The following is a 15057-nucleotide window of genomic DNA, read 5'->3' as shown; positions in this document are numbered from 1 at the left end:
AATACAAGAATTTCAAATATTCTTCAACTATTTTTTTTTCTCTTATCTATGTACAATTCAATTCTTAAAGGAATTCAGAAAAGAAAAAAGAAAAAAAATATTAAAATTTTGTATGTATATTCACATCTTAAGTTTGTGGCCTCATTAAATACATATTTTTTATTGATTTTATATTAAATATATACTTTTTATTGGCCTCAAATTAAAATATGTACTTTTTATATAAACAAATGATTTTATTTACAATTAATATACGTCTATTATGTGTGTAAAAAAATTCTATTCTTAGCGTTTTATCGAATGGCACCTATAAGATCGTCGATTCGAAAGCTTATCGGCCTGAATTTTTGTAATTTGCGGCACACGACACTGGGGCGATAAGGACGTGGTATTCGTGGTATCATAACGAATCCCCTGAAAGGAGAAATTGACATAAGGGACTCCGTATGATCGACGTGATCGTAATCGTTGGGATCAGAGATGTGGGGCAAAAGGAAGTCGAATTTTACGTAATTTCTCCGTTCCTCGGAAGAGCGGTTTTCGTTTCCGGAGCGGCATCGCCAGTTCCACGTCGTGGAACCGTGTAATGAGGATTTCTTGACTGATCGATCTTGCACCTGGCTGCGTCGCATGACGATTATGCGATTGGTATTGTCAGAGTTCCCGGATGTACCATTTCGTAAATTACTTTTCGCCATTCTGTATCAATATAGTAAAGAAATATCTTCATGCTATTGAATAATTCTGCAAAAATATATTACTAGCATACATATAGAGAACATTTTTTTTATATGTAAAAAAATTTTTTTTCTGCCTATATGTGTATACTTATATAATATATAAAAGATGTTTTAATTGCCTATTATTTAATATAACGAAATATTGTAATAGGGAATAACATATAAGAATAAAATAAATAAGTCTTTTCGTTATAAAAGAAAGCTTAAGTAAATTTCAGTAAATTTTAAATTTGATTTAATTATAAATTCTACTGAATTTTTCTTTCTAAAAGTAATATCGATTACGTCCGAAATATTTTTTAAAAGTTCACATTTTCAAGATTTGTATTTTGAAGGATGTAATTATACTTTATATATTTAATTGTCACCTGATAGTTGTAGTTGACGATGAAATTTCTTCAGTTTGACACATAGAATTTCGAAGAAGTCGCGATGGTAAGTGATAAATAGTAGAGACTTGATACAATTTGTGCTTTCTGTTAAATATAATAGTTACATACACGTTCGAATATGAATAAATTATAACGTGAAAGAACTTTCTTGTAAAATATTACCCTTAATGGTGTACTTACTTAATATTATACATGCCACCAATTTCTCCATACTTTCGTCTCATTATTTCAGCCTCGACGGCAGCCGTGGTTGTTCGCATTGCCGTCGCGATCTCGTTCATTATCTACAATAATCAGCGATGTAATCCCCTTGCACGAATATTTCGTATGGCGTTACTAATTGGCGTATATTTTAAAGTCGACCAAAAAAACCGCAGAATAAATGCGGCAGTAAAATTGAAAATTCAGTGCATAATAATGCAGGGCATGCAGCTAGCATGAAAATAAGAGGGTTTATTAAAATTGAAAATTTTACCGCGAATAATAAAAGCATGGGTTTGTTAAAACTGAAAAATCTACCGTGAACAATAGGAGTATTTTCAGGGAAACAAATTAAAATGATTTGAAATGCGGTTAAAAAATATATATTATTGAAATATTGGATTGTTCGGAAAGTTCGTGCCGCAAAAAATTTAAATTTAATAAATGTATACTAAAATTTAAATCTTCTGCGTTTCAATTTTCCTTCAAAATCGGCACGAACTTTCCGGACAATCCAATATATCAAAGTTTGAAAAAATAATTCTTCGAATAAAATCAAAAATATCAAAAGCAGAATTTAAAAGAATCATGAAGATAATGTACGTTATTTTTTATGTATCTTTCTCTTCAAATTTCTCGATTGTGATCGAGGATTGTGAAGTATCTTGCATATATTACCGAGACATGATTGGAAATGTTCATGTCGTCTTCAGAGTGAAAATGAAAGTTGTTTTTCGATGTCACGAGGATCCAAGGGTGATCAAGAATCTCTCGAATGGTGATTCTCTCACGAACCGATGGAATAAGCAAGCGGTTTATTAAATTTCTGCATTCGATTGACGTTTGGTACATAGCTTTTTCTTGGATCGACGTCAAGCCTCTATTGATTTGGATCATCAGCCTCCGTCGACGTTCCTCAGACGACGTCCATTCGTCGCGGGGGCATAGAAATGGAAGTCGACCGATAGTCATGCCATATAAAACGACTCCTCTGTTTGTCACATCATAGCATAGTGTTTAAATGTTTCGCCAAAGAATGTTTTTATATGTATTTTTATATTGCATTAATAACTTTTAAGCCAAACTGCCAAATTTATAATACTTCTTGATGCTATGTGATGTTCGAGTTATTTAAAATAAAATCTTAATAAAATCTGGATTTACTTACAGGCTCCACAAATCTACTTCCGGTCCATATCGTTTACCTGCGACAAAGAGTTCAGGAGCAGCGTACTCTGGAGATCCGCAGTGCGTTCGCAGAGGATCGCTGCTGGCGTAAATATTGCTGAGACCAAAGTCTATAATTGTGAAAAACATCTGTCATCGAATTGGTAAGTTTTTTTCTTTATAAATAAATTTTTAACTTTCGATTGCTATTAAAGCTAAATTGTGTAATTATCGCTTAATCCGCTTATTGTAATATAAATATTAATTATATAGTAAAATAAATATTTGAAGACAAGACTATGTATTTTTTTTTTATTTTCACAAATAAAAAATATTTGTAAAAATAAGAAATATTTTGTATTCTATTTAATATTTTTGTTGCCTTGAGATCAGATATATCATAGCAATATATGTATATAGCAATCGAAGGTCATTAAGAACAACGGGTATTATGTTTCTGCGTAATTATATAAATTGTGGCCAATTTCATTGCAAGTGCAATTTTTTATGCGGAGCTCTGCGGAGCACAGGTGGATCTGATTTCACGCTCGAAAATCAAGCGTCACGCGAGCGGAAACATTATAGTTGCGATTTTCGCGGTGCACGCTAATCTACGCGGTTCGATCGATGGCGATTGCCACAATCACTGCGACCATAATGTTCTCTAGTCCCGCGTGATACGTTGACGTCCGTGTATACACGTCTGCCTCTCACCTACTATCTTGATCTGTTCCTTGCGTTCGTCCTGCAATACGATGTTCTCCATTTTAAGATCTCTGTAACAGAATCGTAAAAATTGAAAAGAAATTGATCTCAATGTAAATAAAATATTTCAAAAAGTTATAAGTACGTTATATTAAAAAAAAAGTTTTTTATATTTAAAGTAGTAATGTTATTTATAACATCAAAATGAAATACATGCTAATCTTGTATGTCATATAATAAAATATATAATTATGTATAATTATGTATATATAATTATGTATAATTATGTATATATAATTATGTACACATTTTAGAGTTACTTAATTATATACACGTACATATAACATACTACAAGATTAGCATGTTTCATTTTATTCATTTCATTTTAATTTCATAAAATTTCATTTTAATAAACATTAGATGGATATAAATTGATTCCTTTCCAAAATATATTTTGGAAAAGTTTATTCTTTATCATAACATTTTACAACTCAATACATATAATATTCAAAGTCTAACTAAACTGGATTTAAATTATTCAATAAATTCGTTTCGAAAAATTTAGATATTTAAATATATAATAGGCTTTGCTATTTGATTATATTTCATTATCTTATACGATGTTTTGATATTTTAATTAAAAAAGCAAGTGCCAATTTGATTAAAGGAATTAAAATTATAATTGATATTTTTTTTGCGGTGTTATCTCGTTCTACCGATTTCGAGATTACGATTTTGTGGTAACTCTGATAAAGTAAGGATTACGCAGGCGGAGATTGCAGGCGGGTGAATGCAAAAAAAGTTCGCGCCGTATGCATATGCAATGCGTGTGCAGTTTGCACGATCACGTAGCGCGAGATTAACGCTCTCGGCGCAAGAACCTCGTGGCCCTGACCATCGCACGAAGGTCTCTTTGCTCGTATCGCCGTCTACGAGCGCGGCTCGCGAACCTTGCAAATTGTCGTTTCGTTGGCATGACGGCCTCCCGGCCTCTCGATGATGTCGAGTTCTTTCGTTTCTTGATCTTTTGTATCCTTGATGAAATGTCAACGAAATGGAAAAAATGTTTTCGAACGATTCATCTCAATGTGGATAATTCTTATTTAGATGTCATTTTTTTCACCAACGTTGTAAGATTTGTATTATTTCTCTTCAAAATAAAATCGCAGAGTGTAATTCCCTACATCTATCGAATATAAATTGTATGCAAATAGTAGTAATTTCTTATTTTTTTGATATTGTTCTTAAAACTCGCGAACAATATAGCGGAAGAACAATATAGTGAGGTAATTGAAAAATATCTTCAAATTAGTTGCCAAGGAATTTATAAATAAATAAAATGGTGTTAGCTGTGTGAAATATATATGGATAGGAGAATATCGGCACATTTTGATTTCGAATTGCAGAGATATTGATATAAAGAATGATATCAAAACTTCTACAGCTAAGGCTAGCTGTCATCGGGATCAGGCGGCCCTGTAGCTTATCCGTGGCAGAGACCTTGGGACCTTGAAACACATCATTAAAATCGCATCGCCTGCGCGCGCGATGCGAGAGTGGAGTCAGTATGCGCTTTGGGTGTCGCTAATAAGTAATAAAAGAGGACTCGCTCCTCGGAACACGTGCCCGCGGCGAGGTTAATACCGTCACGGGATGCAAGGCACTCTCGACGGGGTCGTTACACGTTGGCGGAATCTAGAACGTCCGCAGCATTTTTCTTTATTCCGCGGCTGGCTACCTTCCATCGAATCTGGAATCGTTTGAATCCCGCGAATACAAATTCTCTAAAATGGTCACCCAAAGAAAAAAACATGATGAAATAAAACAGTGAGCGATTTCTTCGAGTAGTTTGTCAGATTTGTTCGTGTTGCTTGAAATCTCTAAACGTTTTTCACTTAAAACGAAATAAATATATATTTAGGCGTTGGAGAAAGAGAGAAAGCAAAGATGCTGCAAAAGTGCAAGCAACACAAACAACTAGATCTAATGTTAATTTATTGAGCTATATCTGTTGTTTTGTTATTCTCAGTTCGAGCTTCTTACTTTCATCTATCTTTCATCTAACTACTTTCATCTACTTTCATATATCTAATAATTATGCAAAAACAATTATCTTTAATTAGTAACAATACTAATAATAATATTTTTATTGCTATTGATTAGAGGATAATGATCATTGCACCATTATTACATGAAAGTAAGAAACTTCAACTTACAATTAGAATAATGAACAAACAGTACAAGATCAATAAATTAATATTAGGTTCAGCTGTTTGTGTTGCTTGCTTCAGAATCTTCGCTTTCTCTCTCTCTAATACCCGAATATGTATTTACTTCGATGTTTTAGTAAACAGGAAATAGGAATTTATTAAATAAGAGAAATTTACAATAGTGACATACATACAATTTTGTTTATTTTTTTTCTAAAAATACAAAAATTTTTACGGAAATAAGCAAGAAAAAAGAACCTTATTCAGTCAAAACTGAATAGAAATTTTATATGAATATATATATATAATTTGTGTTTATATCGCTGGAAAGTTCAACAAGCATAACATTTTAAGTATAAGACATGATAGATGTAATCTATAACATGAAACACGTTCAATTTCATAATACCAATTTTCTATTTTTCTTTTAAACGATTTCATAAATTCACTGACAAGAAAATTAATGCAATTAATTGATATCTACGCACAAGAAGATCCAATAATTATGTAATGATTAAAGTCAGGAAGGATATTACATAATTATTGAATCTTCTTGTAATCAGCATTTCAAATTTACAATAGAATTAGCCTAAAAAATACGATATGTTAAGTCGAGATATCGAAGGAAGATATATTCATATTCTGATAATCAAAGTACGGTGTATCATTGTATATATGGTACTCTAATATTGAATCGTGAGTATCGCTGGTTTCGAGCGGATGTATCAAGCGCGGCCTCCGAACGATGCATTTCTGCTGCATCCTCGACTGCTGCGGGATAATAGTCGAAACGACCCTGAAGCCGAGGCCATGGTTGTTCGTTGGCCTGGGCGATTACGTTTCTTTTCCATCGTCGTAGAAGCCGCCGCGGCAGCGCGCGTTCCTGGGAACGTGCGTTCGCGACGAACTTTCGCGACAGATCGCACGAGATCTGATTAAAGTTTGCGCTTGTCCTGCGCCCGTTCGCAATCGCGCGAACATAATTGCCGGCGTAAAGCGACAGGTGGTCTCGCGGGTCAGATAAAAAAAAAAAATAATAAGAGGCATAACAAAAAGCGCGAAATACGTCCCGCACACTCCGACGCCGTTAACGATCGTCCCTTCTCTCGCCACCTCTCGCTCTGAAAATAAACTCGCGCGGCCCGTGACAAAAGTGATCGATGAACACGGCGATCCAGATATTCCTGGTGATCCACGGACGAGCAATGGGAGATGAGTTCGTGTATTGTAAGATGGAGCCACGGGTTGTATTCGAGGGAGATTGCATTCTGCGCAGTAGAATTTCTCCTTTCTATTGTAAATATCTGAACGAGATTTTCGTTTTCTAGTATTCTTTTTTGGTATAATTTGTTTTGTCAATTAAATAGCCAGTCTTAAAAAAGAGTAGCTCCATTTTCAACCTTTAAGAGCAAGATCTCTAAAAAAATTTTAAAGAGTATATGTTTCTTTTTTCATTCTTCTTCGAACAATTATTTTTTATGCAGAAGCTATATTTGAAATATTTTACACAGATAATATTAATTATGTACTATAAAAAATAGTAATAGGTTAATATCATGGTATTAAATCCATGTCAATAATAGCAACACAATGAGAATTATATAGACGTTATATCACGTGGATGTTAAATTCGCACCAATGGTGTTAAATCCATATTGATACTTTTTAGAGTATGCCTTATAGTTTCTATTATAAGCAACTACCAGTCTACATCTATATATAAAGTCTATGTATTTTAACAGCGCATTAAACTTGATGGACAGTTTTGAAAAGCAGAAAATTCGCTTTCATAATTTAACTTGTTTCTTGATACGAAAACCTGCTTTTACGGATTTATTGCTAATTGACATTGCTAATTATCCTTTATGTATCGCCGAACAAAGTGATAGCATCGCGTATCATATATGTTTTCACAGATGCATTCACCTCCTCGCACTCATAAATGCTCGCGCGCGCGTCCGATGCACCCGCTCAAATGCGCGCATCCGTAAGTACTTAAATTTAATTGCCGGCCATGACCGTTACATCGCAGCAGTTATTTCGGTCTTAATAATCCGAGTCCACCGAGCTGTCATTCGGTTGAGCGGGGTCATGTCCGTATTACGAGTCGCCATGAAGATGTGCAAGACCGAAATTATGCGTAGAAGAGAGCGATTTATCGATCCTTTCGCAAATAAATATTCGATACGAGGCGCCGCATTGATATGCACACAAGCATGGAATAGGTACGAGAGATATTTGGGATGCGATGCTCGAGGCGAGGTTTTAATAAACCGTCCAATGCATCCGGATTCGTATATGATAAATCGGTCGATGCATGAGATATTTACGGAAAATAATTCGAGTTTGGTGAAGAAAATTAGGAGAAGTCTCGAGTGCTCGTTGCTTTAATATTAAAAATTGGTTAACGTGATAATTTTGTACTGAGAGAATAATGTTTGATATTTGTGACTATAATTGCAATAATTAAATGGTAAAATAATTAGGATCTATTTTTATAGATAGTTATTGTTAAAAGTAATAATATTATATTTATAGTTTTATAGAAAAATATTTAATTGGCATCGAAAAAACGAGTATACATTACAATTATTTTCGATATAACTATATATTTTTTTTGATATATAGAACTAAATATAATTTTTGTTACTAATATAGCAGTAACTATGAAAATGGAGCTCTTAATAATTATTTTACCAATTATAGTTACAAATATTTTTCTCTCAGTATATTATAATTTTATTAGAGATTTGAAAAGCATGGGCGACCTTTTTAATACCGCTTATTACACATGTATTTGTAATGTGAGAGATTTTGAGATTTTAATACGTTCCTACTTTTGTTACTAATTTAGACTCGATTCCAATAAGTCGGGAAAGAATACGAATATATATTTCCGAAGATCGATGAAGAAACTTACTAAATGTTCTATATACATCAATGAATCTATCAGGCATATCCTGCGATCAGGCATAACGTGAAGATCGTGATGACGATATTGCGCATCGGTATTGGTTCGTCGACTGTAACCAATGCATCTTATTTTTCCAGCTGGCACCCCACGTCGATTCTGTGCCTCAAACAACGAGAACAAAACGGGTTCGCGGCTTATCTTGTCTTAATACGCGTCGTTTATCAGCCAATCGATACTCGATGTTTTACCGGCGTGAACAATGACGCGATCTTTTCGGTCAAGTTATCAGTAGCACCTGGTCGCACTTGAAGGCGCTCATTCGCGGCTATTAACTTAACTCTTTCATCGCTAAAAGTACAAAGTTGTAGCTTCAAGTGAGAACCGAGTGAGATTCTAAATATTTTTTATAACGGAATTAATCGTCATTTTTCTGACGAAACTAACCGTCCTTTGTGTTCACATTTATTTTCTGATGCATCTTCACGATTCCGTACTTATTTAATCCGACTATTAATTATTACTGGCCGAATCGAACTCTAATTGGAAAAAGGAGTTAAAAATGCATTCAACTAGGATTGAAAATTCTCACGATAACGACATAACTCGATCAATCGTTAGAACGTTTGTCGCTTTTTTCGCACACGAGTTTTTTTTGTAATTATTCCAAGTTTTATCAGTTATTAATGATCAGTATCGAACTTTATTCGCCTTTGCGCCCTGGCTATATAATCTTCCGTTATTACACGATAAAACGATATTAACGATATTAATTAGTAGTCAACTCACATTAATGCTGTAGGGTTACTAAAGGTTTTACTTGTAATAGAGATTATATAGCTAAGCGAGAGATTATATAGCTAATACGCAAAAACAAACAACACACAATGTGATAGTCATTAAAACCGAGATATGTTTTATTTACAATAGTTAGGAATGTAATGGGTAATATACGAATCGTATACGAAGGAGCTAAAATTAGTAATATCTCCAAGGATATTTTAATTGTACAATATCAACTAAAAGTATTAGCTAAAAAATTTTGGTGAAACATGCCTTGAAAATCAATCCTGTACAAAAATAAAACAATAAAGTTTGGCTTATAATGGCTTATGCAACAATCATATTTTACAGTTTTAAGTAAATAACTTTTTAATGAGTAAGAGTGGATCTCTATCTGAACTTTTGCACGAATATTAGAGTTTTATTAGTATATAAAAACATTTTATTTAATTCGCTATTTTCTTACAAAATTTGCAAATAAGTACTAGGAAATGTAATTTTATACAAGATAACCAAAGCAGATAAAATAATTAAATGACTTTTAAACCAACGATAGAATGTATTCAAATTTTAGAGATACTTAAACGTAATAGAACACTCTATGAAAGTTCTATGTTTTTGATGAATGTTCTGAGATGTGATATACATCATACATTAAAAGCGTTAAAATAGCTCAAAATGTTAAATAATTCTTTTAATCGTGCTATTTATCGAGACAAAAGTAAAAATTATTTAATATTCTTTTTTCAAAATTCGATGACTCCGAAACCGTCTGCACATTTTTAGATACATGAAAGAGTGTATATTTAAATATATTTGGGAATATATTAAGAGCGAAAGGGTTAAATATCTCTCGCAGGTAATCGGCGTGATATCGCGATTCGTGCATTGCCAGTGCATCGTGCGGCTTTTCTCTTTTTTTTTGCCCTTAGCAGGGGCCACGATGCGTGGGCGGAAGGGATCCGGCCAGACGGGGTCATCGGCCATTCCTTGCGTTTCGCCCTTCTCATGCGCGGATACGCGTCTTCGTGGCCGCGAGTCTACATCGCGTGCAAATTAATCCTAATAAACTTTTCAAAACTTTAAAAAAGCAAACCGAAATTTATTATTGCGCTATAAAATATATGAAGGAAATATACATTGGGATACATAGATAAATGCAAGATTCAAAATTCTTTCATGTCTCTTCTCTTAAATATTATTTTTTATATAATATATATTTACATAAAGCAGGAAGTAGTTATAATCATAAAATGTCAAATCAAATTTCTTTTACAAAAAAATAACTTTGACTCTGTGAACAGAACTCTTCGTCTCTACAAAAATAGCATTACATCATAGAAAATGTAGATCTATTTTTCTAGATATTGTTTATTAAAAAAAAAGAAATTAAAACGTCTGACTTTATGATCATTTATCGTCATTATTTCATTGCCCTTTGGGGAATAGCGGTTAACGTTCTGTGTATCAGTTTTAAACGGATCTAAGTTGAACTAGCACTAGGATTCAACCTACATCGTTCATAAAGAGTGGCTTCTACGAGATGACATGTAATCTACGGGCCACAAGGGTTCTGACGGAGGTTAAAGGCGGGTCGCTTCTCGAATACCGCGAGAATTATTGTCGGTGAAGCGGTTTAATTTTCAAACGCGTTTGCGGTCGTTTCAGTGCGAGCTGTAATTTCCGTGCCGCGCCATCCGCCATACGCCATCGTGGGTGGCGTGACGCGAAATCGGCGGTATACCGAGGCGGTAACGGTAGCGATAAAAATATGCTGCGTGTCCCGATGCTTTACGATTATTGTTACGCGCAGTCGGCAGTCGCGACTAGAGTCGGAAATTTCTGAAAGCCCGAAGGCGAAAAGTTTATCGCGACTGTTCCCTGCTGTATCACGACAATCGCACAGTTACCATGATATGAAAAATAAATGACTAAACGAGGCCCATAAATAAAGTCCCGTGATAAATCCAATAACTAAACGACAAACGTTTTCTACCTTTAACGAAGCCATTCCTAATAGCAAAAATTTCTCTCCATCGTAAATAACAACTCAGCGTTGAGTTTAATTAAAGTTTGAATTGATTGAAACACCACATTTGTGCAATACCAATTAGTTGTTTATTAAAAAATATATATGCGAGAATATTAACAATGTTATTTCTTAGTATACTTAATACTTAAGTATATCTAATCTGCTAAATTACTGAAATATTAGCTTAATATTATTTATATGTTATTAAGAGAGAATCTCTCACTTTCTCTAGTTTTTGATAATGTTGTTCTTGACGATGTTTGTGCTGATTCTATTAAAAAAGTATCGTTCTTTTTCATCGTATTCAGACATTCTTAGTATACGATAGTGACTGATGGTACATTTCTCTTGGTTTAGTACAACTTGCTGAATTTATAACATCAACAAAACTCTTTCAAAAAAATATGTATAAAAAGAAACATGCGCGTCAAAACCCGTGATGTCGAGTATAATTTAGTCGAGCGTCGAGTCGATTCAATAAACAGGATGAACAAGACGTTCGATGAACCCGACGATGACGTGCATCCTTCGGAGGAGGATGCAGGCGCTGCGGGACGGCAGAAGAAGAAATGGTCGAGAGACGGAAAGGTAGAATGAAAAAAGACACGTGGAAGAGAGGCGGTGAGAGCGGGAGGAGGACAGGGTCGAGAGGCGGCGACGGCGGTCGGGGTAAACCAGCGCGGAAAAAACTCGGAGTAATTTACAACAATCGTAAACGTAAGCGCAGGCGCAGCCGGCTTGATTCATAGTGATTGCCTAACGGAACCAGCGCGAAAATTTACTCTCACGCTACTCGTCGCCGACACCCAACATACTCCCGTCGAAAAATGACATCTGCATTCGGCCACTGTCACTGGCTTGCTTGCCCATCAGTCATAACAATAATTTATTCACGCAGATCCACTCTGTCTTGAGTTTAGTCTCATGAAATTATCTTTATATAAAATTAGAATTACGTTAAAACACTTTGATAGACATAAGAGAAGGATGAATAGTGTACACATGGATTTCGCCTAATTTTGAAAAATGTTTAGAGTACTTAATCTTCTATTAATTCACAAGCAAGTGACGCGACACAATATTTAATATTGGCGAGAAATTTTTGATGAAAATGCGCTTGTTTTATATCTTCTGTAAGTTTTTACGGAATATGCATTTAATAATCCTATTCTATAACTCTTAACAATTGTAACAATATCATTATGGTTGTTAAGAATCATACCCTTATGGATAATATAATTCCGTTCATATTTTAAGATCGTCTTAAGTAATGTCTTAAGATGCTAGTATAGTTCTCTGATTGGTTCATGGCATTTTAAAACTGCACTTAAGACGGTGTTAAATATAAGATCCGATTATGAATACCGGTTATAGAATAGAGCTATAATATAAGTGAATGATGAGACAACACATGTAATAGAAAAATTATTTATTTTAACGCATATTTTAAAGTCTGCAATCACATACGAATAATATCGATTCGCAATTTAAAAATTGTAATTAAAAATTGTAAAATTTTCGATGTAAATTTCTCGCTGATGCTTGAATATTACATTGCGCCACTTGTCCATAAGTTAATGGGGAGTAAATAAGTTTAAAACATATTTAAATTTGGCGAAATTCGTGTGTAGACTACTGGATCTTTTCCTTATAAATATTACTGAATTGTCGAAGATTTCCTTGGTGTGACTCGGAATATTAATCTTGGCACCGTTTCTTTGACATTTGATTTCACCTTTGCGAATCGTCTTCAATCAAAGGTCTTCAAGTAAAATCTGATTCGATTGAAATTATATCAGTTTCGATTCGATTTAATCATTTCCGATTTATAAATGAGAAAGTCGTGATAACAGGTAATATTTCTGTTACACTGTGTCTCACCCGACATACGTACGTGTCCAAGGCACGCGCGTGGGTGCACGTGGACACGTATTTGTCCGCGTGTCCACATACACCGGCTGCGATCGTTGCACGTAACGAAGGGCTTGCGTTCGCGCGATGGCAATTATCTCGAGGCGAATTCGCAATTAAACGAGACGATATAATTTATCGGTGGACCAGTTGCTCTTGTGAAAAGGAGGTTGCAGACAGTGGGCTTTTAGAGATGGGGACGGATAGAGGGATGAGTCCAGCCGACGTGGCGCGGGCCCCCTCCGTGCGTTAATTTATTAATCAAACCTGTTCCAGGACACCTTCCATTCGCCGGGAGTGGCCCGTACGCGTTCGCCATGTAATTGATAATAAATATAACGCGGGTCGTTTTACTTACTGGTGTCGACTGCTCGTCGTCGACAACGTTGAGGTGGAGAACACGGCCACGGCGATACACACACCTGGTGTGTGACGGTGCATCCGTGCGATGCACACGGTTGTAAGGGATTTAAAGCCGTGCTCCGATACGTCTGCTGCGTAAATAGCCGTGTCGTCGTGCGTAATCATCTGGATATATGAACTCCACTAGAATAAACTACGAAAGCGGAGGCATAAATCTCTCTCTCTCTCTCTCTCTCTCTCTCTCTCTACTTCTCTCTATACTCATTGCTCGAGTCGTCGTGTATCACCGTACCTGCCGCGACTTGTATTTGTATTTGGATTAGGTGTGGGAAATTAAACTTTCTATATATACACGCGAGAAAGGATTACGCGCGATGCAGAAAAATGCCAATGCCCTATCGCGAGCGTGCGAATTGATGTGATGTCGTTTTGGATTAACATGTCGAATGATTCGATTCGTTTGCTATATTGAACGCCGGTGGAAAATGTATATAGAATATCTCATAAATTTTTATAAAATTCACGATTTTTATCCGATATAAAGTTTTCCAATTTTTATTTTTATTTTATATTCGATACTAATTATCTCAAACTAATTATCTCAAACTTTATAGCTTATAAATCTTTCGTGAAAGCGAATTAAAGATTAACTCATAAACAAAATACGTATACGTGTCTATTTGCAAATCTGCATTCTTCAACTATATATTCGACACGAAAGTTTCAAGTTCGAGGGGAATATCAACGAGAAGATTTTGACGAAGATCCACATTTTCTAAAGCTCATCTCACGCTTATCCATACGATAACTTTCGAACGTGCCTCGATATCTAACCTCCAAATCGCAGCTTTACCTTAAATTGCCTACGTGCTCGCGTCGATCGTCTATTTTCGAAAGCCTCTTCTGGTTTGAATTTCGCGAAGAACTTTTCATATATTCTGTGTATAGTTGTTTTTTTTCTATTACTGCCTAACGCAATTGTAATAAATCATAGTGTTTAAGTCCAGTTGTTCTCCTTGCGCTTTTCTGGAATCAGCAGTTCCATGAAACGGTGAGGATATCCTCATCAAATGGATCGCCTCCTCCATGAAATTCGCGTTTGCGCTCGTGTGGAAACGTATTTCGCGATCGTTTCGATTTTTCTCGTTTGTTGACGGCTGCAGTGAAAAAAAGTCGGATGGCCCGTCCAGTGAATTATAGCCGCTCGGAAGGGGCTTGGGAGCACCATTAAATGTGACGTCGTATAATAACCGCATTAATATTGTAACGAGCGTCGATGCTCTCGCCCCGATCCAACGTACATCGTATATCGAGGCACATACATCACTCCGTTTCTCTTTTCTTTGGCCGTACTCTTCGCTCTTCGTTTCTTTCTTGCGAGTCGAAGGAAAAGGGATGACGAAATCCGTTAGACAGAGTGAGAGGGAGAGCTTCCTGATTTGGATGCGGGTTGCAGGCGCCGATGACCTCGGATCGCCCACCCTGGGGGGTCTTGAGGATCCTACTATCCTCGCGGTTCGTTCAAGAGTGTATAAGAGAATGGACATCGGCGTCGAGAGGGAAGAGCGATTTTGAAATATCGCATGGAATATGTAAACGGCAGGCGAGAAGGATTTTTCGATTTTGCGATGGGACCACCAAG

The 15057-nt window shown here is 35.6% G+C and overlaps 1 protein-coding gene across 1 annotated transcript in view; it reads right to left on the bottom strand.

Moving 5' to 3' along the window:
• Positions 1–293: 293 nt before the first annotated feature.
• Positions 294–15057, bottom strand: part of LOC108689628 (MAP/microtubule affinity-regulating kinase 3-like) — a 54627-nt gene continuing 39863 nt past the window's right edge. Inside the window, exons 4-9 of the mRNA XM_018196485.1 lie at positions 3215–3276; positions 2502–2631; positions 2012–2324; positions 1313–1416; positions 1109–1216; positions 294–699 (exon numbers count right to left, since the gene is read on the bottom strand). Of these exons, the coding sequence (XP_018051974.1) occupies positions 294–699; positions 1109–1216; positions 1313–1416; positions 2012–2324; positions 2502–2631; positions 3215–3276 (1123 nt within the window). The remainder of the gene's footprint in view (positions 700–1108; positions 1217–1312; positions 1417–2011; positions 2325–2501; positions 2632–3214; positions 3277–15057) is intronic.

Source organism: Atta colombica, unplaced genomic scaffold (genome assembly GCF_001594045.1).
Source record: "Atta colombica isolate Treedump-2 unplaced genomic scaffold, Acol1.0 scaffold274, whole genome shotgun sequence".
Classification (NCBI taxonomy): domain Eukaryota; kingdom Metazoa; phylum Arthropoda; class Insecta; order Hymenoptera; family Formicidae; genus Atta; species Atta colombica.
Note: the sequence above shows the minus strand (reverse complement) of the source record. Positions and strands in the feature narration are given on the sequence as shown.